We start from the raw sequence: 25,979 nt of genomic DNA on the forward strand, positions 1-25,979 counted from the left end.
CCCTACCCATCTGACATCTGTAAACTTACAATTCTCATCCTTGATCCATTGGCCTGTGAGTCAGTCATCTTTCTTGGGTAAGCTGCTTATTTCCTCTCCTTGGCTTTTACTTCACTCCTTCTCACCAGCTGCAAATTCACAATCCTAATTCTAGTCCTGTGCTCATGACCATCTTCATTTGTAAACCTCCTTTCTTGTACTAGATATAGACCTGTAGTTTAGGAGCCATCTTTCCCTAATCCAATTAAATAGCTCATCTACCTGCTATACCTGGCCTTGCTCTAGGGGCACATCTCCTGGTCTAAAGAAGGTCAGATTCACACATCAGACATAGAACCAAAGAAAGAAGTCTACATGCCAGGTCAAACTATAAAAACAAAAACAATGAAGGCCAAAATAGCATGTCTCCTATCAAACCACTGGTCTTACAGAAGTGCTCTCTAATGAGAACTTCCTAGATGAACTTCAGGTCACAGAATTTAGAAAAACATTCATAAACGTTATAAAAAAATGTAAAGGCACAAACATTTAATTGATCTCTAAGAGGATAATAATAAATACTTGAGTAATGTACAAGAAAATATATTTAAGTATACAGCTGAATGAAGATAATTTGAGATTTGAAAACAATTCAATAAAGAGAAACATTTCAGAGATATAAGTCAAAGTGACGATGGAATAAAAAAACTCAGTATTCTAATTAGAGAACTTAGCAGAAAGCCTTACAATTATATGACTCAAGCAGAAGACTGGATAGAAAGACTCTAAGATACAGTGCAGGGATAGGAAAAAAATAAGCTAAGAAATGATTATTATTTTTAATCAAAGAGTAAAAAAAAAAAAAAAAACCAGAATGTGGGATACCATCAAAATTTGAAATTATAGGCATAGAAGAAGAATCTGAAGGCAATGGCATGGACCAGATCTTCAACATCATTGAAGAAAAGTTTTCCCAACTAAGAAAGGACGCAATCATATAGATAGGAAGAACTCCAAGTACTCAAAACCAGAAAACTAAACAGTCTACAGCATATTATAGTTAAAACACTATACAGGAGAAAGAAAAAATATAATAAGCTAGAAGAGATGAGACACAAATGACATATAAAGAAAAGTACTCCAGAATAACATCTGATTTCTTAATGAAAGTCCTGAAGAAAGAGGCAAAAGCAGTATACGCTTAAATTCTAAAAGACCACAACTGTCAACTCAGATTGTACCCAGAAAAAAATTATCTGCTATAGTTGAATGATTAAAACAAAATAAAACAAAAACTCCATGATTCAAAATGGCATAAAAGAATTCATATACAACAATAATAAAAAACTTTAATACAGAAACTTAAAATAATCCCATTAGCCTATCTAAATATTTAAATATGAAATTGATACAAATAAAACTCTGGTAAATGTATAAACTCATAGACACTAAACAACTCATTACTGAATGGCAAACTGGTCAAAGAAATAAAAATATTCCCGAAACTAAATAAGAACAAAAGAACAACACCATAAAACCTCTGAGACACATTAGAAGCAGTTCTAGGAGAGAAGTTTATGGCCCCAAGGACCTATATTAGAAAATCAGAAAGAGCACAAATAAATGACTTAATGATACAAGTCTTAATGATCATTTGATTAATGATTAACAATTATGAAATAATAAAAATAATAATTACTTAATGATTCAAGAATGTATAAAAATAGCAAAAATTAAAGTATCAATAAGATAGAGAAAAAAGAATACAAAGCATTAATGAATCAAGAGTTAGTTCTTTGATAATATAAACAGACCTCTATCCCAATTCAACAAAGAAAAGAGTTAGATAAAAAAATTTAAAAAGTATGCAGTAAAATGACAGACATTGGGTAAATTAATGGGTAAAAGCTAATAAAAAAAAAAAAAAGAAAGAAAGAAAATAGCCCAGCACTTGGAAGGCAGAGTAGGCGGATTTCTGAGTTCCAGGCCAGCCTGGTGTACAGAGTGATTTCCAGGACAGCTGGGCTACACAGAGAAACCCTGTCTCGAGAAAAAAAAAAAAAGAAAAAAAAGAAAAGAAATATAAAAGTTAAGTACAATATTACTGTCATTACATATAATTTTTTCTTGGTTATTTTATTTATTTACATTCCAAATGTTGTTCCTTCCCAGTTTCCCTTTCACAAACCCCCATCCTAAGCCTCTCCCCACTACCTCTATGAGGGTGCTCTCTTACTCATCCACCCACTTCTGTCTCACCACCCTAGCATCCCTCCCGCCCATACACACTGGGGCATTAAGCCTCCACAGGACCAAGGGCCTCCCCTCCCATCGATGCCATATTAGGTAATCTTCTGCTATATATGCAGCTGAAATCATGGGTCCCTCCATGTGTACTCTTTGGTTGATGATTTAGTCCCTGGGAGCTCTAGGCTGTCTGATTAGTTGATATTGTTGTTCTTCCTATGGGGTTGCAATTCCCTTCAGCTTCTTCATTCCTTCCATTGGGGTGCCTGAGCTCAGTCTAATGGTTGGCTGTGAGCATCCACATCCAAATTTTAACCCAGAATTGTTCCTGTCTAAAGGAAATTCAGGGACAAAGAGTGGAATAGAGACTGAAGGAAAGGCCATTAGACACTGCCCCACCAGGGGATCCATCCCATCTGCAGACACCAAACCCAGACACTATTGCTGATGCCAAGTAGCGCTTGCTGACAGGAGCCTGGAATAGCTGTTCTCTGAGAGGCTCACCCAGAGCCTGACCAATAGATATATTTTTGAAATAACTGTTTTGTTTCTCATTTAAAAGCATACTAAGTAGCCCCAGACCCAAGGTTTTAAACCATAATTTAATATCATACTCACCTGTGGAGCATCTAAAAATGTAAATGCCCTGGCTCCTAATCAGAACAATTAAGTGGTCTCTAGAACATAAATGTACTTTCTAAATTTCTCTACAGAAACTAATACATACTAAATGTTAAGAACTATTTATTGCCTTAGATGTTTTGGAAAAGAGTTTTGTTGGTTTAAATTAGTAATATTCTGAAGATGGGAGAAGAAAACCATACATATCAAATTATAGTGACTGAACAGGGCACTGGATACTACTACAGATGGTTATGAGCCACCATGTAATTATGTATTACTGGGGATTAAACTCAAGACTTCTGGAAGAGCACTCAGTGCTCCTAATCACTGAGCCATCTCTCTAGCCCCTCAAATAATATTTTAAAGAAAATAACTTTCTTGGCTTTTCAAATATTAGGAGACACTAGAAAAGAATGGACTTGGTGTTCTTTAGTTAACCCAAAAATCTAAAAAATTATCTAAAGATAATCTGCAAATCCACTTTTCAAACAAAAAAACTAAACCATAACTGACTGACACATCACATCAACAAAGCTATGAAGACCAGCCTCAAATTAAAAAAAAAAAGTCTCTTAGCATTTTTGCAACCATGTTAATTAGCTTATTTTTTTTAAATTATATTGATACTCCATAGTTTGGAAATAATATAACAAATTCATATTTCAGATCCCTATGTTTTGGTAATGTGTATTTTGAATTAGAAAGTTGTCTCTTCCCCCACAACATTAAGCTGGCTGGCAACCCCCACTCTTCCAATGGGTTATCTCCGGCCTATTCAAGCTGGGCATTCCTGGCCTACAGCCTCCACCCTTCCCCTGGCGTTATCTCGGCCTATTCAAGATAACAATACAGCAGTTTTCACCTCAGCGCAGCTCCACCCGGAGACCAACAGAAAACTGCATGACTAAGCAGACAACCCGCTGAGAAGAAGATCCATGAACTCTCGGCCATTTGGGGGGCAGGGTGGTTTTTCCTAAGATTATAAATATTGGCTTATTGATAGTAAAGTCGGTCTCTATGGGCAACTGTCCTCTTGACTCATTTCTCTTTCGCCCCCTTCCCGTTAACCTCAGGATTTTCTTCCAGGTAACCCAGTTAGTATGTGGCCACTGGCGGTCTACAGAAAGTAAAATATACACAATAGAAAATAGAGACTAGCTGGGTGGTGGTGACGCATGCCTGTAATCACAGCACTCTGGGAGGCAGAGGCAGAGGCAGGCGGGTTTCTGAGTTCGAGGCCAGCCTGGTCTACAGAGTGAGTTCCAGGACAGCCAGGGCTATACAGAGAAACCTTGTTTCAAAAAAACCAAATCCAAAACAACAACAACAACAACAACAACAACAACAACAACAACAACAAAACACCAAAAAACAAAGAACAAAAACCCAAAAAAGAAAAGAAAACAAAGACTATATGGTTTGATTCCATTTAAATATTGCCTGTTGACAGCACTTCTATCAGCACAGGGGTTTTTTCCCATCTGTCAACATTTCTATCATTCCATTATTTCAATTAAATGTCATATTTTCTTCTCCATAACAACAACAACAACAACAAAATTCCCTTAGGTTTTCCCATTTGCCAGTATAAGATACTATATTAATTAATCCTTGCTAACACATGCAAGACTGTCAAATCAGAACAAAATTTTTTCCAGGTAAAGATTGAATGTGCCAGACACATAAGATATCAACTTCACATCTATAAAAATCAATCATTGCAGCTTAAGAGGAACCAGAACAAACAGAAAATATTCAGTCTCTTAACAATATTCAGGAGTCTTAATGTACTATTTCAGTTGAATATTATTCAGTGAACTGAACATTCAAGAATAAGGGTCTCAAATGGCTGTCAATGAGGAAGATATGGAATGAAAAATACAGAAGGCATCGTTGGAACCAGGAGGTCTTGTATAAGCTAATGACTTATTCCGCGAAAGTTTATTGAAAAGCAGAGCATCTCATATACTGTTTGTAGAGGGGAAATAGCTAAGGTCAACAGAGATAATGCTGGCAAAGAAAACGTAGGATTCTTCAGATACAGCTGCCTTGGTACTGATAACTACATCCCTTTAGAGGGGAAAGCCGAGTTCCCAGGAGCTAAACTCATATTTTTGGCTCTGGCCCCAGTCCTACTCTGGATTTTGCCACATCTGTCCCTGGACAAAGATACAGAACTAGAGTTGCCTGCCCCACCCTTCTTTTTTTTTCATTGTGGGATGCTGAGGAAGCTTTGGATTGATCTAGCTCCTAACAATTCAAATTTACATGCTTCTAACCTAGATACTCTTAAAACTCTTTTAAATTTAGTTTATAAATGTAGCACGGCATGGGGGTACCCCTATTATCAGAATACTTGGGAGACTTAGACAAGACAATCACAAGTTCAAACCCAGGTTAGACTATAGAAAGATTCTATTTCAAAACACACACACACACACACACACACACACACACACACACACACACACACAATGCAGGTGTCTGTTTTCTCCCACAAGGTTTATTTAATAACTTGTCATGAATGCACTATTTGTACACCAATTTAATTCTGGCCCATGAAGCTCCTAGGTGTGTGTCTACCACATCAGTAATAAATACTTACAATCTCAATCGAGGTTCAACACATCTGACAAAATAATCATATTCATCCTCCTCTTCTTCATCCCAACTCCTCCAGATGTTTTTGTAGAAAAATCTGAAAAGGAGCTTAATATCAATAAAATTCGACCACTGGCTCAAAAAGGTGGATGTTGTTGTGGTTTAAATATGGCTATCATAGGCTCATGTGGGTGAACACTTGGTCCCTAGCGGGTGGCAATGTTTGGAAAGATGAGGAAATGTTTTGGTAAAGTCTTGCAAAAAGAAAAACTGAGTACAAGGTTTTAACTTGACTATACCTGTTATTATTTCTCTGCACCTATACTGCCTGTACAAGGTTTAAGGATGGCATCATACTACCTTCCTTAGGGGCAGTAAGCTAAAAGAAATCCTTTTTTTCACTAAGTTGCTTTTGTTTGGGTATTTTGTCTTAACAACAGGATATAAAACTTTAGTTTTATGTCCTAACAGTTTCGGTGTTAACAGCTGGAATTTCCTTCCTACCAACACATCAAGTACACAGTATAAGACATATCAATTTTGAGTATTTGCTATAGTTGATACTCATGAGTCATACAAAATAAAACCTTCAAATAAGTTAGTTTCTCTACAATATTGTAATACTCCTATTAGGGTGATCCGCTTTTTTGTTGTTGATTTTTTAAGTGGGGTTAGTGTTCTGTAGACTAAGCTGGCTTTGAATTCCTAATCATCCTGCCTTAGGAGTACTGGGGTTATAGGTATGGGTTACCAGTACTGGCAAGATTTCCATTGGATCACAACTATCTATTAACCATCAATAACTTAACAGATGGCAGTGCCATTTATTCAGGTAGTAAAGAAAGAAATTAGGATTTAAATAAAAGTTGTGTATTTCAGATGAGATGCTGATTTGACTTACAAATGAGTAATGTCCAGTGGACAGATCAATATCGCCTTTTCCCCCTTCCAGAGACAAGGGATAAAAAATAGAGATATAAATCTGGGACTTACTGATAAAATTTATTGCTTTTTATTAAAGCAGTAAAAGAGATGATGAAGGAACCTAATAAAAAGCATTAGCTCCCAACCACAGCTACACATTAATGTCTCCTCCTGGTATATACTTTTAAGAATTAAATTTCCTAACTGGATGGTGGTTCATACCTTTAATCTCAGTACTTTGGAGGCAGAAGTAAGTAAATATCTATGAATTTGAGGCTAGCCTGGTCTACATACTGAGTCTAGTTCCTGGGTTCCACCTCAACCAAACAACCAAACAACAACAACAACAAAAAAATCCCTAGATGCTTAATATATTTTTGAAAGATTTCAAAAGAAAATATACATAATATTATTAATAGCAGCTTCAAAAAATCAGTTCACAGGTAATCTTTTTCCATAATACCCAACTCACATATTCCACTTCTCTCCCATATCATCTTGATACTATATTATTTCATAACAAATTTCAGGCATGTTAGTCATTCATTTTTAGAATGTATCTTTAAAACACTTCTGCTTCAGAGCTCTTACATGCAAACTTCCAATTTAATATTTCTTCAAATTTTCCTTGTAGCATGTTGGTCAAATGCTTCTTATTTTTTCCACCTGGTAAATATATTTAAGCTTCATACCTAGCCTAAATTATTACCCATACCAATACAGAACCAGATACTTATGTATCATCTCCTTCAGAGTTTGCTTTCTCAAAGCAGAAACCTTGAATGAGCCTCAGCTTCCCATACAAGTTATATATCAGCCTGTTTAGATGCTCAAGTCCCAGCTGCTCTACTCAGATTCTGTCCTATCAATGTCCCCACTCCAGTGCAAGCACGCTTGGGTCAACTGCCCACACCTCTTTTTTTTTGTTGTTGTTGTTGTTTTTTTGGATTTGGTTTTTCGAGACAGGGTTTCTCTGTATAGCCCTGGCTGTCCTGGAACTCACTCTGTAAACCAGGCTGGCCTTGGACTCAGAAATCCACCTGCCTCTGCCTCCCAGAGTGCTGGGATTACAGGTGTGCCCACACCTCTTAACTGAACTTCCTATCCCCCTCCTTTTGATTTATAAAAAGAAGCCTAAGTGAACTTTTTAAAACACAAAGCTGATCATACTTTCCAAAGAATGAAAACTTTGCAGTGCTTTTCCAATATTCTATTATAGAACTGATTAATTGGCTGACAAAGCTATGCACCTTCTGACCTTCTGGACTGTGTTCTTATTGTGCAGGCCTTTCAATATCTTAATATCACAGATATCAGCTGGGCGGTGGTGGCGCACATCTGTAATCCCAAGCACTCTGGGAGGCAGAGGCAGGTGGATTTCTGAGTCCGAGGCCAGCCTGGTCTACAGAGTGAGTTCCAGGACAGCCAGGGCTACACAGAGAAACCCTGTCTCGAAAAAACCAAATGGGGGGGGGGGGGAAAGAAATCACAGATATCCTGGACCTATCCTCCTTGCCTAGGTAACCTTCCAGACCCAAGTTTATATGTTACTTCCCTAAGAAACAACCATAGGATAGCAATTTCGATATATTAATTCTAATTTAGCACTCATTGCCATTTCCAGTCATGTAAGTGTGGGTGATAATCACTTTTTCTTTTTTTTTGGTTTTGTTTTGTTTTAATAATGAGTACTCAAGAGGCGTAGAAATAAAAATCCCAGTTCCAAAGCATAGTTAGTCTGGGAGTTAGGGAGGACTCAGGAAAACCAGTTTAAGCCACTAAAGGTAGGAAATTAGAAAGTAGCTTTTAGATTACAAAACACCAAACAATATTACTGATATTGCCTAATCTTCCAATTCCTAAAATATAAATCTAAATAAAATCTAATTTTATTATTTTTAGTATCTTTTCAAATGTTTCTTAGAAATTTTATTTGTGAAAGACACATTTGTTCAGACAAATAAAGCTTAATAATAAAGAATGAGTAAATCAGTGCCTATTATATCAAATAGTTGTATTTATATTCTCCACCTTAAAGAGGCAAATACAAAACAAAGAACAAATATACTAGCATGTACATAGATTATATAGAACTTGAAAACAAAATGTTGGAGCTGGAGAGATGGCTCAGTGGTTAAGAGCACCAACTACTCTTCCAGAAGTGCTGAGTTCAATTCCCAGTAACCACAATGTGACTCACATCCATCTGTAATAGGATCCAATGCCCTCTTCTGGTATGTCTGAAGACAGCAACAGTACACTCACAGACATAAAACAAATGAATCTTAAAACAATAACATCCCCCAAAACCCAAAATATCTTTATTATTAAGTAATAATATAATTTTCTTCTTTTACTCAGCAAGTCAGATTCAGATTTTAGGGTTCAATTAAAGATAGTCATGATATATATCCATTTTAAGCAAAATTCCTTACACTCACTCACTCACTCACTCACTCACTCACACACACACACACACACACACACACACAGAGAGAGAGAGAGAGAGAGAGAGAGAGAGAGAGAGAGACTGAGACTATAACATGAACTATGATAGAAAATTTATCTGAAGTAATTTTAAAAGCATACCAAGAGATGGTTCATCAGTCAAGAACACTAACTGATCTTGCAGAGGACCCATGTTTCAGTTCCCAGCACCAACATCACAATGACCCTATAACTCTAGTTCCAGGAGATCTAATGCTTCCATGTTTACCAGGTGCACATTTATATAAGTGGTGCACATTTATAAATGTAGGCAAAATACTAATATACATAAAATAAAATCTTTTTGAAAAATAAAGTATATTTAGTAGTCCAGATATTACAGACACATTATTTCATTTAAAGGGACACCACCACCACCTACAAAAAAAGACACATGAACACATCCTCTAAGAACCTTCAGAGTAGCATGAGAAAAATAGTCTCTTTGGTTAGACATAGTCTTGAAAATGATGTATACTATTTCAACTAGTAGTATATGACTTTATTTTCTTACCTTTCATCTTTTTTTCTGTCCTATTACATTCAAAATGTACCAATCACAAACCATGATTTTAAGACAGTTTCTAAATCAATAAGAACCAAATTAAGATCTATCTTTTGTAAAAATTTGAAGAATTTTAATGATAAAAAATATACTATTTTTTCAACATTTTTTAATGGATTGGAAGTGATAACAAGATGAACATTTAAGACATTAAGATTTTTGTTTTTATTTTCCTAGGGCATGGATATGTGACTCAGTGGTAAAGATATTTCCTAGTGTGTATTATGGCCTAGGTTCAAGCGTCATGACAGGATAAAATAAAAGGAAAGGAAAGAAAAGAAAAGAAAAGAAAAAAGAAAAGGATTTATTTTAATTAAATTGCAGTTTTGATCACAAGGTTACTTCTATCAACATTCCTTTCTACCTGACATGTTCAATTGCAAGTGCCATCTGGTGAAATTCACGTGAGTCATCTGATACCACCCACAACTCCTGTAGAGGCAGATGAAATTCCTTCAGGTCCAAAAGCTCCTTCACATTGGCCAAGGTAAAAGTGCTCAATTTAGATTCGTAGACACATGGTTCTGCAAGCCTCACTACTGCCTTCAATGATGAAAAGTCCACATTTGTAACCTGAAATTCAAAATAATGTGACTCATTTTAATACCCAGAAATCAAAGTGGAAACACACAGTTTAAAATACTATTTATAATCTACTTTTTAAAAGTATGTAATGTGTCAGAGTGCCTTCTAAAGGACAAACAAAACAGAAATGACTCTTATCCTCAGAATATAAATGAAGGAGAAAAATAAACAGGATTTATGGGTCAGATTGCAGAAAGGAAATTGCCTTGGTGAGACAGTCAAAGCAAAAGACTTCGAATTTTTTTTTTTAATTTTTTTTATTCGGTATATTTTTTATTTACATTTCAAATGATTTCCCCTTTCCTAGCCCCCCCACTCCCAAAAAGTCCCGTAAGCCCCCTTCTCTCCCCCTGTCCTCCCACCCACCCCTTCCCACTTCCCTGTTCTGGTTTTGCTGAATACTGCTTCATTGAGTCTTTCCAGAACAAGGGGCCACTCTTCCTTTCTTCTTGTACCTCATTTGATGTGTAGATTATGTTTTGGGTAATCCAGGTTTCTAGGTTAATATCCCCTTATTAGTGAGTGCATACCATGATTCATCTTTTGAGTCTGGGTTACCTCACTTAGTATGATGTTCTCTAGGTCCATCCATTTGCCTAAGAATTTCATGAATTCATTGTTTCTAATGGCTGAATAGTACTCCATTTGTGGTATATCTACACAATGGAAGACTTCGAATTTTTAAAATGATAATATTAAAAAAAAAAAGAGGAACAACACTAGAAATTTAAAAGTCAGTGATAGAAAAACTGAAATGTACTGAGAAAAAGATAGGTAACTTAAGTTCCTTAGCAGTGAGAGGGAAAACAGGAGCCTCCTTCAAAAGGTAAGCCAGGTGGTACCGGTAAAGAAAGTGAGTCTGACTTTCAGAACAAGACCACAATTTTTACAAGTTTCAAAACCAGTTTTGCGTTTCGGTGAAGCAGTGATTCTCAGGAATTTTACTGTTACTCTATTATGACTGGGAGGGCAGAGGCCCAGCAAAATGTTACTTATTTAGAACTGAGCTAAAACCGGGGCCTCATTATGAGGAACAACCATAATTAAAAAAGTCTGAATTTAACCTGCCACAACTCCAGATGACAGACAGACAGCTCTGGTTCCCAGCTATAGAGAACAGAAAGGCCCAATGTTGAAAAGCAGAAGAGTGCCAGCAACAGGAAGCTCTGATCAAATAGTAAAGTGCACTAGAGAAAAGCAGCTCCATCCTCAGCTGCCTAGAGCAGAAGTAATCAACTGAAAGTAACCCTAGAGCACCATTGCCCTAAGCCTAAACTCAAGAGGGCCGTCAACTTCTAGTCACCTGTCATTCACTGCTGTGAGTTTCAAGTCTACTTTACTTGCATCTCTACAGTAATCTGATTAATATTTAAAAGACTTCCAATGTACAAACAAGCTAGATCTATATAAGAGTACAACATTAGTTATCTCATTGGTATAACCTGGAAAACATCAAGAGGCTGACAAAAATCTGCACAGCCCACGGATAAAACAAAGATAAACTGGAGAGAGGCCGGTTGGGAGAAGTCAGTGTGCTCTGGTGAACCCAGCAGGCCCCGACAGGAGCCTTCAGGTGTCTGCTTTGGGATCTGAACAGCCTGGGCCACAGCACTCGGTCTCCAGGAAGTGCGGGAGACCTGGTGTGCACCCAGAGGCAGTCTGGGAGCACACAGCTTGCTCCGGTGGCACGGAGCTTAGGATCCAGTCCTGAGGCCTCTGGTGGGAGCCCTCAGATCGCTCCGCTTCCGGATCCAGATCAGCCTGGGTGGCAACGCCACATCTCCAGGTCCTGCAAGAGGCAAGAGGGGCTTCCGGGAGGCCAGCTGGGAGAAGTCAGTGTGCTTTGGTGAATCCAGCGGGCCCTAGCAGGAGCCTTCAGGTGTCTGCTTCGGGATCTGAACAGCCTGGGCAACAGCACCCTGTCTCCAGGCAGTGCAGGAGGCAAGCTGTGCACCAGAGGCCACCTGGGAAGAGGCAGCTTGCACTGGTGAGTCCAGCATTGACAAGACCAACTAACACCAGTGAGAACTAGATGGCAAAAGGCAAACGCAGGAACGTCACTAACAGAAATCAAGGCAATATGGCAACATCTGAACCCAATTCTCCTTTACCAGCATGTCCTGGATACCCCATCACACCAGTAAAACAAGACTTGGATTTAAAATCACTGGTCATGATGCTGGTACAGGAACACATGAAGAACATACTTAAAGAAATTCAGGAGAAAATGGATCAAAAGTTAGAAGCCCTTGCAAGGGAAACACAAAAATCATTGAAAGAAATCCAGGAGAATACAAAAGCCAATAATGAGGAAACGCAAAAATCCCTTAAAGATTTACAGGAGAACTTTGGTCAACAGGGTGAGGTCATGAAAGAGGAAACGCAAAAATCTCTTAAAGAATTACAGGAAAGCACAAACAAGCAAGTGAAGGAGCTAAGCCAAACCATCCAGGATCTAAAATCAGAAGTAGAAACAATTAAGAAAACTCAAAGGGAGACAACTTTGGAGATAGAAAGCCTTGGGAAGAAATCAGGGGACATAGATGCAAATATCAACAACAGAATACAAGAGATAGAAGAAAGAATCTCAGATGCTGAAGATACCATAGAAACCATGGACTCAACAGTTAAAAAAAAAATGCAAAAAGCAAAAAGCTTGTAACCCAAAATATTCAGGAAATCCAGGACACAATGAGAAGACCAAACCTAAGGAATAGGCATAGATAAGAGTGAAGATTTACAACTTAAAGGGCCAGCAAATATCTTCAATAAAATTATGGAAGAAAACTTCCCTAACCTAAAGAGAGAGATGCCCATGAATATACAAGAAGCCTACAGAACTCCAAACAGACTGGACCAGAACAGAAATACTTCCCGTCACATAATAATCAAAACACCAAATGTACTAAACAAAGAAAGAATATTAAAGGCAGTAAGAGAAAAAGGCCAAGTAACATATAAAGGAAGACCTATCAGAATTACAGCAGACTTTTCACCTGAGACTATGAAGGCTAGAAGATCCTGGGCAGATCGCATGCAGACTCTAAGAGAACACAAATGCCAGCCAAAACTACTATATCCAGCAAAACTCAAAATCACCATAGATGGAGAAACTAAGATATTCCATGACAAAACCAAGTTTACCCAATATCTATCCACAAACCCAGCCCTACAAAGGATAATAGGAGGAAAACAGCAATACAAGGAGGGAAACTTCACCCTGCAAAAAGCAAGATAGTAACCTTTCATCAAACCCAAAAGAAGTTAACCAATCAAATTTTAAAAATAACGTCAAAAATGACAGGAAGTAACAATCACTATTCCTTAATATCTCTTAACATCAATGGACTCAATGCCCCAATAAAAAGACATAGACTAACTGACTGGATATGTAAACAGGACCCTACATTTTGCTGCATACAGGAAACACACCTCAGGGTCAAAGACAAACACTACCTTAGAGTAAAAGGCTGGAAGACAATTTTACAAGCAAATGGTCTCAGGAAACAAGCTGGAATAGCCATTTTAATATCAGATAAAAGTGACTTTCAACCCAAAGTCATCAAAAGAGACTCTGAGGGACACTTCTTGCTGGTCAAAGGAAAAATACAACAAGAAGAACTCTCAATCCTGAACATCTATGCTCCAAATGCAAGGGCATGCTAATTCACAAAAGAAACTTTACCAAAGCTCAAAGTACACATTGCACCTAACACAATAATTGTGGGTGTCTTCAACACTGCACTTTTCTCAATGGACTGATCAGGAAAACAGAAACTGAACAGGGACACAATGAAACTAATTGAAGCTTTAGACCAATTAGATTTAGCAGATATATAGAAAACATTTTATCCTAAAGTAAAAGAATATACCTTTTTCTCAGCACCTCATGGTACCTTCTCCAAAATCGATCATATTATTGGTCACAAAACAGACCTCAACAAATATAAAAAGATCGAAATAATCCCATGCCTCCTGTCAGATCACAACGGAGTAAAAGTGGTCTTCAATAGCAACAAAAACAACAGAAAACCCACATACACGTGGAAACTGAACAATATTCTACTCAATGATACCTTGGTTAAGGAAGAAATAAAGAAAGAAATGAAAGACTTTTTAGAACACAATGAAAATGAAGACACAACATACCCAAATCTATGGGACACAATGAAAGCAGTGCTAAGAGGAAAACTCATAGCCCTGAGTGCCTCCAAAAAGAAAATGGAGAGAGCATACATTAACAGCTTAATGACACACCTGAAAGCCCTGGAACAAAAAGAAGCAATTTCACCCAGGAGGAGTAGAAGGTAGGAAATCATCAAACTCAGGGCCGAAATCAATCAAGTAGAAAAAAGAGAACCATACAAAGAATCAACAAAACCAGGAGCTGGTTCTTTGAGAAAATCAACAAGATAGATAAACCCTTAGCCAGACTAACCAAAGGACACAGAGACAGTATCCAGATTAACAAACTTAGAAATGAAAAGGGAGATTTAACAACAGAAACTGAGGAAATTAAAAAAAATCATTAGATCCTACTACAAAAGCCTATACTCAACACAACTGGAGAATCTGGAGGAAATGGACAGTTTCCTAGACAGATATCCAACACCAAAACTAAATCAGGATCAAATACATCAACTAAACAGGCCCATAACACCTGAAGAAATAAAAAGGGTCATAGAAAGTCTCCCAACCAAAAAAAAGCATGGGACCAGATGGCTTCAGTGCAGAGTTCTATCAGACCTTCATAGAAGACCTAACACCAATACTCTTCAAACTATTCCACAAAATAGAAACAGAAGGAACTCTACCCAACTCATTCTATGAAGCCACAATTACACTGATACCAAAACCACACAAAGATCCAACAAAGAAAGAGAACTTCAGGCCAATTTCTCTTATGAATATTGATGCAAAAATACCTAATAAAATTCTTGCCAACCGAATCCAAGAACACATCAAAACGATCATCCACCATGATCAAGTAGGCTTCATCCCAGGGATGCAGGGATGGTTCAATATAAGGAAATCCATCAATGCTATCCACTACATAAACAAACTCAAAGAAAAAAAACCATATGATCATCTCATTAGATGCAGAAAAAGCATTTGACAAAATCCAGCATCCTTTCATGCTAAAAGTATTGGAAAGAACAGGAATTCAAGGCCCATACCTAAACATCATTAAGGCAATATACAGCAAACCGGTTGCCAACATCAAACTAAATGGAGAGAAACTTGAAGCAATCCCACTAAAATCAGGGACTAGACAAGGCTGTCCTCTCTCTCCATATCTTTTCAATATATTACTTGAAGTTATAGCTAGAGCAATTAGACAACATAAGGAGGTCAAGGGGATACAAATTGGAAAGGAAGAAGTCAAATTATCACTATTTGCAGATGACATGATAGTCTACTTAAGTGACCCGAAAACCTCCACGAGAGAACTCCTACAGCTGATAAACAACTTCAGCAGAGTGGCTGGTTATAAAATCAACTCAAGCAAATCAGTTGCTTTCCTATACTCAAAGAATAAGCAGGTTGAGAAAGAAGTTAGGGAAATGACATTCTTCAAAATAGCCACAAACAATATAAAGTATCTTGGTGTGACTCTAACCAAACAAGTGAAAGATCTATATGACAAGAACTTCAGGTCTCTGAAGAAGAAAATCGAAGAAGACCTCAGAAAATGGAAAAATCTTCTATGCTCATGGATTGGCAGGATTAATATAGTTAAAATGGCCATCTTGCCAAAAGCAATGTACAGATTCAATGCAATCCCCATCAAAATCCCAACTCAGTTCTTCACAGAGTTAGAAAAAGCAATTCTCAAATTCATATGGAATAACAAGAAACCCAGGATAGCTAAAACTATTCTCATCAACAAAAGAAATTCTGGGGGAATCAGTATCCCTGACTTCAAGCAATACTACAGAGCAATAGTGTTAAAAACTGCATGGTATTGGCACAGTGACAGACAAGTGGACCAATGGAATAGAATTGAAGATCCAGAAATGAATCCACACACTTATGGTCACTTGATCTTCGACAAAGGAGCCAAAAACATCCAGTGGAAAAAAGATAGCCTTTTCAACAAATGGTGCTGGTTCAATTGGAGGTCAGCATGCAGAAGAATGCGAATTGATCCATTCTTATCTCCATGTACTAAACTTCACTCCAAGTGGATCAAGGACCTCCATGTAAAACCAGACACACTGAAACTAAAAGAAAAGAAACTGGGGAAGACCCTTGAGGACATGGGCACAGGGGAAAAGTTCCTGTACAGATCACCAATAGCTTATGCTTTAAGATCAAGAATTGACAAATGGGACCTCATAAAATTACAAAGTTTCTGTAAGGCAAAGGACACTGTTAAAAGGACAAAACGGCAACCATCAAATTGGGAAAGGATATTCACCAACCCCACATCTGATAGAGGGCTAATATCCAATATATACAAAGAACTCAAGAAGTTAGACCCCAGGGAACCAAATAACCCTATTAAAAATGGGGTACAGATCTAAACAAAGAATTTTCACCTGAAGAAATTCGGATGGCCGAGAGGCACCTTAAGAAGTGCTCAACATCATTAGTCATTAGGGAAATGCAGATCAAAACAACCCTAAGATTTCATCTTACACCAGTCAGAATGGCTAAGATTAAAATTTCAGGAGACAGCAGGTGTTGGAGAGGGTGTGGAGAAAGAGGAACACTCCTCCACTGCTGGTGGGGTTGCAAATTGGTACAACCACTCTGGAAAGCAGTCTGGCGGTTCCTCCGAAAACTGGGCACCTCACTTCCAGAAGATCCTGCTATACCACTCCTGGGCATATACCCAGAAGACTCCCCACCATGTAATAAGGATACATGTTCTACTATGTTCATAGCAGCCCTAGTTATAATTGCCAGATGCTGGAAAGAACCCAGGTATCCCTCAACAGAAGAGTGGATGCAAAAAATGTGGTATATCTACACAATGGAGTACTATTCAGCCATTAGAAACAATGAATTCATGAAATTCTTAGGCAAATGGATGGAGCTAGAGCATATCATACTAAGTGAGGTAACCCAGACTCAAAAGGTGAATCACGGTATGCACTCACTAATAAGTGGATATTAACCTAGAAAACTGGAATACCCAAAACATAATCCACACATCAAATGAGGTACAAGAAGAAAGGAGGAGTGGCCCCTGGTTCTGGAAAGACTCAGTGAAACAGTATTCGGCAAAACCAGAACGGGGAAGTGGGAAGGGGTGGGTGGGAGGACAGGGGAAGAGAAGGGGGCTTACGGGACTTTCGGGGAGTGGGGTGGCTAGAAAAGGGAAATCATTTGAAATGTAAATAAATTATATCGAATAAAAAAACAAAACAAACAAAAAAAAAAACCAACCCTGAGATTTCACCTTACACCAGTCAGAATGGCTAAGGTCAAAAACTTAGGAGACAGCAGGTGTTGGTGAGGATGTGGAGAAAGAGGACCACTCCTCCACTGCTGGTGGGGCTGCAAGATGGTACAACCACTGTGGAAATCAGTCTGGAGGTTCCTCAGAAAACTGGACATGAGACTTCCAGAGGACCCTGCTATACCTCTCCTGGGCATATACCCAAAGGATTCCCCGGCATGCAATAAAGACACATGCTACATTATGCTCATAGCAGCCTTATTTATAATAGCCAGAAGCTGGAAAGAACCCAGATGCCCCTCAAAGGAGGAATTGATACAGAAAATGTGGTATATTTACACAATGGAATACTACTCAGCAATTAGAAACAATGAATTCACAAAATTTTTAGGCAAATGGTTTGATCTGGAAAATATCATCCTAAGCGAGGTAACCCAATCAGAAAAGAATACACACAGAATGCAATCTCTGATAAGTGGATATTAATTAGCCCAGAAGCCCTGAATACCCAAGGCACAAATTACATAACAAATGACTCCCATGAAGAAGTATGGAGAGGGTCCTGATCCTGGAAAGGATTGATCTAGCATTGGAAGGGAATATAAGGACGGAGAAAAAGGAGGGAGGTGATTGGAGAAGGGATGGAGAAAAGAAGGTTTAAGAGACATATAGGGAGGGGGGATCTGGGAAAGGGGAAATCATTTGGAATGTAAACAAAGAATATAGAAAATAAAAATATTAAAAAAAAAACAAAAAAAAACCCCACCAAAGATAAACTACTAAAAGTGAAGACAGATCTGGTGGACTTTAGACAAATACAAAAACACCAGCATACGACAAAAGAAAGACAAAGGTAAACAAACCCAGTAACCTTCTACCTCTCCCATTCTATGCATAGGACATTTTGCAGTTTTCAATGACCTAGAAAGAAGCTGCTCCAACATTATTATTATTACTATTATTATTATACCCATTATATTTTGCTGTCTGCTGGGGACAGCATACAATGACAGGGACTGCCTGCAGTAGGCCAGGAAGGAGAAATCTCAGATGTCCACAATGTCCACAACAGCTCCTTGTAGAAAAGGATGGCGTCTGGGACCCTGAGAAGCAGGAGACACATCCCTTTAGGGGATCTGTCATCTGAAATAAGGGACTGCTTGCAGTAGGCCGAAATGGAGATTTCTCAGTAGCCCACGGCAGAACTTTGTAAAAAACAGTTGTTCTCATTTCTCCTAACCTTAGCCCTGAACAACACCTGTATAGGTTTCATTTGTGCGTGACTGCTTTTCAGTTGGCCTTGGTGTGCATAATTATTCTATTATATCTGACTTTCTTACTTATTTCTCCTTCTGCTCTGGCGAATTCTGTGAAACTAGATGTTCTCTCTGATGTAATGATTCTTAAACAATTAAAAATTGAGGCTTGGGAACACAGCACAGCACAGTCTTAATGGCCCAGGTGCATGCTGTTTGTTCTCATCTTGGAAGCAATGTAATAACTACACAATGGTAGTTCCAGATTAATGCTTGACTTGCAAAGAAAGTTTGAAGAAATTATTAAAAAATGAAATAGAGCCAACATTGGGACCCCCATGAAAGAAAAGAAACTATTGAAGTTATGAAAAAAAAATTACACAACATTTGAGAGTGGTTCCTGGATATGCAAGTATAGAATGTGTAAAATCTCATATTAGTAAAACTAAGGCAAAACACTGGAACTCTTAGGAGAGCCATTGCATGCAATGTGCAGAAACAGAAAGCTAGAGAATGAGTTAAGGGTTAACTTGATTCTTCTTAGCCACTGGCCGGCAGCTTTGCCCGTGTTATCATTAGAACTTCTCAAGAACATGCAAGTAGGTGGCCTCAGAGCTCTGAGCTCTGAAGTATAAGTTAAAGTTTAAAATGATTTGACAATGGTTATACAATGTCTTTATCTGCTTTTGGAGTATCAATAAAAGACTGGGGCAAGAAAAAGGCGGGTGAGCATAAGAGCATGTGAAGAGTGAGTGGAGAGAGAATGTGAGGTATGTATGGAGAGTGTATGTGTGAGTAAAAGGGGAGGGCATGTGGTGTGTGTGTGAGATGTGTGTGAAGAGTGTGTATGAGAGTGAAAGGGGAGCACAGAGGTGTATATGAGCATGAGAGTCCAAGAAAAGAAAAGCGCACAGGAGAAAAGCAGAGTATGTGCAGCCTCAAGCTAAGAGCAAATGAGCGAGAGAGAAGAGAGAGATATTTTAAACCTTGAAAAACTGCCTGTCAGCTTATACCCAAAAAGTAGTCTGTGTATATTTATTATGTGCCTTCCAGATATTCCTGATTCCAGTTTAGAACTTTGATCCTGTGTTGAGGCTAGATTCTGACAGCTTTTTGTCTTTAATATAATATCATATGTATTTTTATTTCATTTATTTTTTAAAAATGGTTAAAAAAAATCTTTAAAAAAATTTACTACTTCTCTTCCTATATTCACCTAGTTTGTGAACTTTTTTCATCAGTGGGTAATCTTTTTTCCCCCTTCTTTTGTCTCATCCCTACTTTGAATTCTGTCCTATAGTTTTAGTAATATTTAATTGCTTTTGTTTAAATAATATTTTAATTTTTATTCCTCTCCATATATTTAGGTAATTTTGAACTATTTCATTCCTGAGGGGTTTCCCCCTCCTTTTTGTGTTTAATTCCTTGCTCCTTTCTCTTTCCTCATCTTAATACTTTTCAACTTTCATCTTCTTTTCATTTATTTAACCTTGCTTCTCTTCTATTTCTTTTACCAGCCTCTTTCTTTTACCTCATTAATGCATTAAAGACACATTTATCCTAAATAATTTTTAACTTTATAACACATTCTATACGAATTTTCCCATTGTTTGCCTTATGGTCATCAGTGATGTATTAGTGGGCTTTAATCGATTTTAAGTGTATTTCTATATCTTCTACACTTTAGTGTCTCCTCACTGAATCTTACTGGGAATTAAAACCCAAAGAAAGGATTTAATTTAATTGGGAATTAAAACCAGGAAGTTCTCCATGTAAGATCTCCAAGTAAAACCAGAAAGGTTATCTAAACCAACAAATGTGTAAATTCCATCACAAACTATACAAGCAACAGGAAAAAGTAAAGTAACAGGATGCCTCCAAAATAATACAACTTTTCAACTGCTGAATTCAGATGATGAAATACAATACCAAAAGAAGATACCAAAAATTCTCTGCTATACATTTGTGGTCAAGAGTCTAGAAAGAGTTTGGCAAGGCTCAGCAGATAAAGGTGCTTCCTGCCAAACCTGAGTTCCTGGGGTCAGTCCCCTGATTCTAAGTGGAAGAAAAGAACTTACTTCCATAAGTTGTACTGATTTCTACATGAATATACAGGGGCGTGCAGACACACATACACAATTAATAAACATAAAAATATATAAAAATTTTAAAAAGAAACATGAAATGGAAGAAAATATTTTAATGGAGGCATAAAATAGAAAGCGTAAAGAAATACATGTGATAAGAAAGTAGAAGTCAGAACTAACCGGGAGGGGGTTTCTGGGGAAGACAACAAATAAGAACAAAGTATGTCACACATGTATGAGAATGCCATGTACTATTAAAACTATCACGTTTAACCCTTAAAAATTAGTTTAAAACTTTACTATTAAAAATGATCAATGAGTCGGTGGTGGCATATGCTTTTAATCCCAGCACTACTTGAGAGGCAAAGGCAGGTGGATTTCTGAGTTCGAGGGCCAGCCTGGTCTACAGAGTGAGTTACAAGACAGCCAGGGCTACACAGAGAAACCCTGTCTTGAAAACAACAACAACAAAACACCAAAAAAAAAAAAAAAAAAAAAAAAAAAAAAAAAAAAACCCAAAACAACAACAAAAAACCCAAAAAACACCAAAAAAAAAAAAAAAAAAAAAAAAAAATCAATGACTCTAAGGAGGATTAAAAAGAATTAATTCAATCCAGGACCTAGGAAACAAAGTCAGAAACACAGATGACAGGTTGGCAAAATATATTCATAAGATAATTCAACTTACCTCAACCAACACCTTAAACACATTAGTGTGCCAGACTGCCCACCATCCAGATGGTTCAAGGACCTTTTCCAAGAAGCTGACTGTGAATTCCTTTACCTCAGAGGCCTTACAGTCAGCTACAAATTAAATAAGAATTGGAAATGTATAGATGAGAAGTTAATAAATCCATTCTCAGAACAACTGACAATCTGTTGTGGATAAGCTACTTGCAAAAAAAAGTATAAGAAAAGAAATTACTCACCTAAAATGTAATCTTGATAGGCTCTGAATCGCTCATAAAACAGAAGTTCATTTGTTTGGATAATTTGTGGAAAAAGAATTTTTCCTTCTGGCAAGAGAGTTTTTACAGTAGCACCTGGATTCACATCATTGCATGGATCTACATCCTGGAACAAACCTAAAACAATATAACACAAAGACTAAACTATTTAGCTTAGTGGTAATGAGCTACACCATTTTGGCTCCCAGCAAGTCACACTCACGCACCTGCCCAGGAGCTATCTGGATTCATGAATGGCAGACAGACAAACGGACAGACATACACACACACCAGTTAATTTTAAAATGCCTTGGCTAGCTCAAAGGCTGGGCAGTTTTAATTCTTCCCACATCTAGCACACACTCCCCTCCTGTAACATGGCTTAACACTTTCTAATTCTGTATTTTATCTTTGTTGCCCTGGCTCCTTCTGGCCAGCTCCCTAGTCTTTGCTGCCCAAGACATCTCTGGGCAGTCCTTTCTGGGGCCCACATTCCTTCTCATCTACATTTCGGATTTTCCTTCTGCAGCTCTAAATTTGATCCATCTTCCTCTGAATCATAGCAATTCTTTCCTTTCTTTCTCCCAGTTCCTAGCCTGCACCCCCCTCTCTCTGTCCAGCAATTGGTCATTGGTTCTTTATTGGTTGATCAGAAACCAGTTGGGGACAAGGACCTTCAGCATCTGGGAAAGCAGATTGCTGATTCAAAGCATTAGAAACAATCCCCAATATCTATTTATCAGTGTTCCTAATTGCAAGTCTATTTTGATAATCCAAACAAAATACAAGTAAGATTTAAGGATGAAAGCCCTACTTAACTTCTCATGAGCAGTAATATCACTAGTTTTTAAAGCTTTAAAAAAAATCTCAAAATCTAAATTATACTTCAACTTAGAAATTTTCAGATATTTTTGACAATTTTGGAAGCAACACTAGTTCACTTTCAAATGGCTAATAGTTATGATTTTAAAGGATTTTTGTTTTTAATTATTTGTATGTGTTCAACCCGGTGTGAGTATGAATAGGTGCCAAAGGCCAGAAGCACTGGAACTCCCTGTGCCTACTAATCTGCCCCACATGGATGCAGGAATTTGAATGTGAGTGATCTACTACAAAAGTAGTACTATTAACTACTGAGCCATCTCTCCAGATCCCAGGATTTTTTCACTATAATTAGTAGGGTTAGACCAAGTATCCTATAGCTAATTCTTCCTCTAAAACAATTCCATCAATATATATTTTAAAAAGGAACTACAAAGGGCTGGGGAGATGGCTTAGCAGTTCAAAACATAAACCGTGGTTTCTGTCTGCTCTTGGAGCTGATCCTGTGCCACAGCACTTCATACCCAAATACCGTCAGGAGAGAACTGGTCTCCCAGGAGTGCTGACAAGCCTGTGAGCAAAGGTAAGACCATCACTTCTGGTCAGAGGGACCTGTCCAGAACTTTTAGGACACAGGAACTGAGGAGCAGCTAAATGGGGAGAAACTTGAAGCAATTCCACTAAAATCAGAGACTAGACAAGACTGTCGACTCTCTCTGTATGTACTCAATATAGCACTTCAAGTTCTAGCCAGAGCAATTAGACAACAAAAGGAGGTCAAAGGGACACAGGTCAAAGGAGTCAAAATATCACTATTTGCAGATAATATGATAGTATACTTAAGTGACCCAAAAATTCCACAGTTCTCCACAGAGAATTCCGACAACTGATAAACAACTTCAGCAAAGTGGCTAGATATAAAATTAACTCAAACAAATCAGTAGCATTCCTATACTCAAAGGATAAATGAGCTGAGAAAGAAATTAGGGAAATGACACTCTTGACAATAGTCGCAAATAATATAAAATATCTTGGTGTGACTCTAACCAAACAAGTGAAAGATCTGTATGACAAGAACTTTAAGTCTCTGAAGAAAGAAACCAAAGACCTCAGAAGATGGAAATATCTCCCATACTCATGTATTGGCAGGATTAATATAGTAAAAATGTTAATTTTTTAATTAATTATATATTAATTAATATAGTAAAAAAAATCTTGCCAAAAGCAATCTACAGATTTAATGCAATCCCCAACAAACTTCCAGCTCAATTCTTCATAGAGTTAGAAAGAGCAATTATCAAATTCATTTGGAATAACAAAAAACCCAGGAAAGTAAAAACTATTCTCAACAATAAAAGAACTTCTGGGGGAATCACCATCTCTAACCTCAAGCTGTACTACAGAGCAATAGTGATAAAAACTACATGGTATTGGCAGAGTGACTGGCAGGTAGATCAATGGAATAGAACTGAAGACCCAGAAATAAATCCACATACCTATGGTCACTTGATCTTTGACAAAGGAGCTAAAACCATCCAGTGGAAAAAAGATAGCCTTTTCAACAATTGGTACTGGTTCAACTGGCAGCCAACAGTAGAAGAATGAATATTAATCCATTCTTATCCTTCTGTACAAAGCTTAAGTTCAAATGGATCAAGGACCTCCACATAAAACCAGATATATTGAATCTAATAGAAGAGAAAGTGGGGAAAAACCTGGAGCACATGGGCACAGGGGAAAAGTTCCTGAACAGAACACCAATGGCTTATGCTCTAAGATCAAGAATTGACAAATGGGACCTCATAAAATTGCAAAGCTTCTGTAAAGCAAAGGACACTATCAATAGAACAAAACTGCAACAGATTGGGAAAAGATCTTTACCAATCTTACATCTGATAGAAGGCTAATATCCAATATATACAAAGAACTCAAGAAGTTAGACTCCTGAAAACCAAATAACTGTATTAAAAAATGGGGAACAGAACTAAACAGAGAATTCTCAACTGAGAAATACAGAATGGCCAAGAAGCACCTAAAGAAATGTTTAATATCCTTTGTCATCAGGGAAATGCAAATCAAAACAACCCTGAGATTCTGCCTCACACCAGTCAGAATGGCTAAGATCAAAAACTCAGGTGAGAGCAGATACAGGCAAGGATGTGAAGAAAGAGGAATACTTCTCCATTGCTGGTAGGATTGCAAGCTGGTACAACCACTCAGGAAATCAGTCTGGTGGTTCCTCAGAAAATTGGACATAACACTACCTAAGGAACCAGCTATACCACTCCTGGGCATATATCCAGAAGATGCTCCAACATGTAATAAGAACACATGCTACACTATGTTCATAGCAGCTATATTTATTATAATAGCCAGAAGCTGGAAACAACTCAGATGTCCCTCAACAGAGGAATGGATATAAAAAATGTGGTACATTTACTCAGCTATTAAAAACAATGACTTCAACAAATCTGCAGGCAAATGGATGGAACTTGAAAATATCCTGAGTGAGGTAAATCAGTCACAAAAGAACACACATGGTATGCACTCACTGATAAGTGGATATTAGCCCAAAAATTCGGAATTCCCAAGATTCAATTCACAGACCATATGAAGTCCAAGAAGGAGGGAGACTAAAGTGTGGAAGTTTCAGTGCTTCTTAGAAGGGGGAACAAAATACTCACAGGAGGAAATATGGAGACAAAGTGTGGAGCAGAGACTGAAAGAAAGGCCATCCATAGACTGCCCCTCCTGGGGATCCATCCCATATACAGCCCCCAAACCTGAATGCTATTGTGGATGCCAGGAAGTGCTTGCTGACTGGAGTCTGATATAGCTGTCTCCTGAGAGGCTCTGCCAGAGCCAGACAAATACAGAGATGGATGATCACAGCCAACCATTGGTCTGGGGTCCCCCATCGAGGAGTTGGAGAAGGAACTGAAAGAGCTGAGGCGGTTTGCAGCCCCATGCAGGGAACAACAGTGTCAACTAGTCAGAACCCCCAGAGCTCCTGAAGACTGGAACACTGACCAAACAGTACACATGGAGGGGTCCATGGCTTCAACCACATATGTGGCAGAGGATGGCCTTGTTGGAAGTCAGTGGGAGGAACAACCCTTGGGCCTGAAGGTGTCTGATGCTCCAGTGTAGGGGAATGCCAGGGTGGGTAGACGAGTGGGTGGGTAGGTGGAGGAGCACCCTCGAGGCCAGGGGAGAGGTGAGGGAATAGAGGGTTTCCGAAGGGGGGACCTGTAAAGGGGAAAATATTTGGAATATAAATAAAGAAAATATATATATAAAAAAAAACCCAAAAGACATATACTGATCTTGCAGAAGACCAGAGTTTAATTTCTAGCATCCACGTGGATCTCCAATTCCAGGAAATCCAATGCCCTCTTCTGGCCTAGGCAAGCTGTTTCAGGTACATGGTATAAGTGTTTCTGCTTG

At 38.0% G+C, this 25,979-nt stretch overlaps 1 protein-coding gene across 2 annotated transcripts in view; it reads right to left on the minus strand.

Annotated features, from left to right (window-relative positions):
• The window catches only part of Shcbp1 (SHC binding and spindle associated 1), a 45,348-nt gene that overhangs the window by 13,522 nt on the left and 5,847 nt on the right, over positions 1-25,979 (minus strand). The window contains exons 2-6 of one of the 2 annotated variants that reach the window (XM_052162279.1): positions 25,563-25,781; positions 21,693-21,848; positions 21,452-21,567; positions 9,792-10,000; positions 5,456-5,548 (exon numbers count right to left, since the gene is read on the minus strand). In XM_052162279.1, coding sequence (XP_052018239.1) covers positions 5,456-5,548; positions 9,792-10,000; positions 21,452-21,567; positions 21,693-21,848; positions 25,563-25,781 — 793 coding nt within the window. The remainder of the gene's footprint in view (positions 1-5,455; positions 5,549-9,791; positions 10,001-21,451; positions 21,568-21,692; positions 21,849-25,562; positions 25,782-25,979) is intronic. The other variant, XM_052162280.1, reaches the window with a different exon arrangement.

Source organism: Apodemus sylvaticus, chromosome 18 (assembly GCF_947179515.1).
Source record: "Apodemus sylvaticus chromosome 18, mApoSyl1.1, whole genome shotgun sequence".
NCBI lineage: Eukaryota > Metazoa > Chordata > Mammalia > Rodentia > Muridae > Apodemus > Apodemus sylvaticus.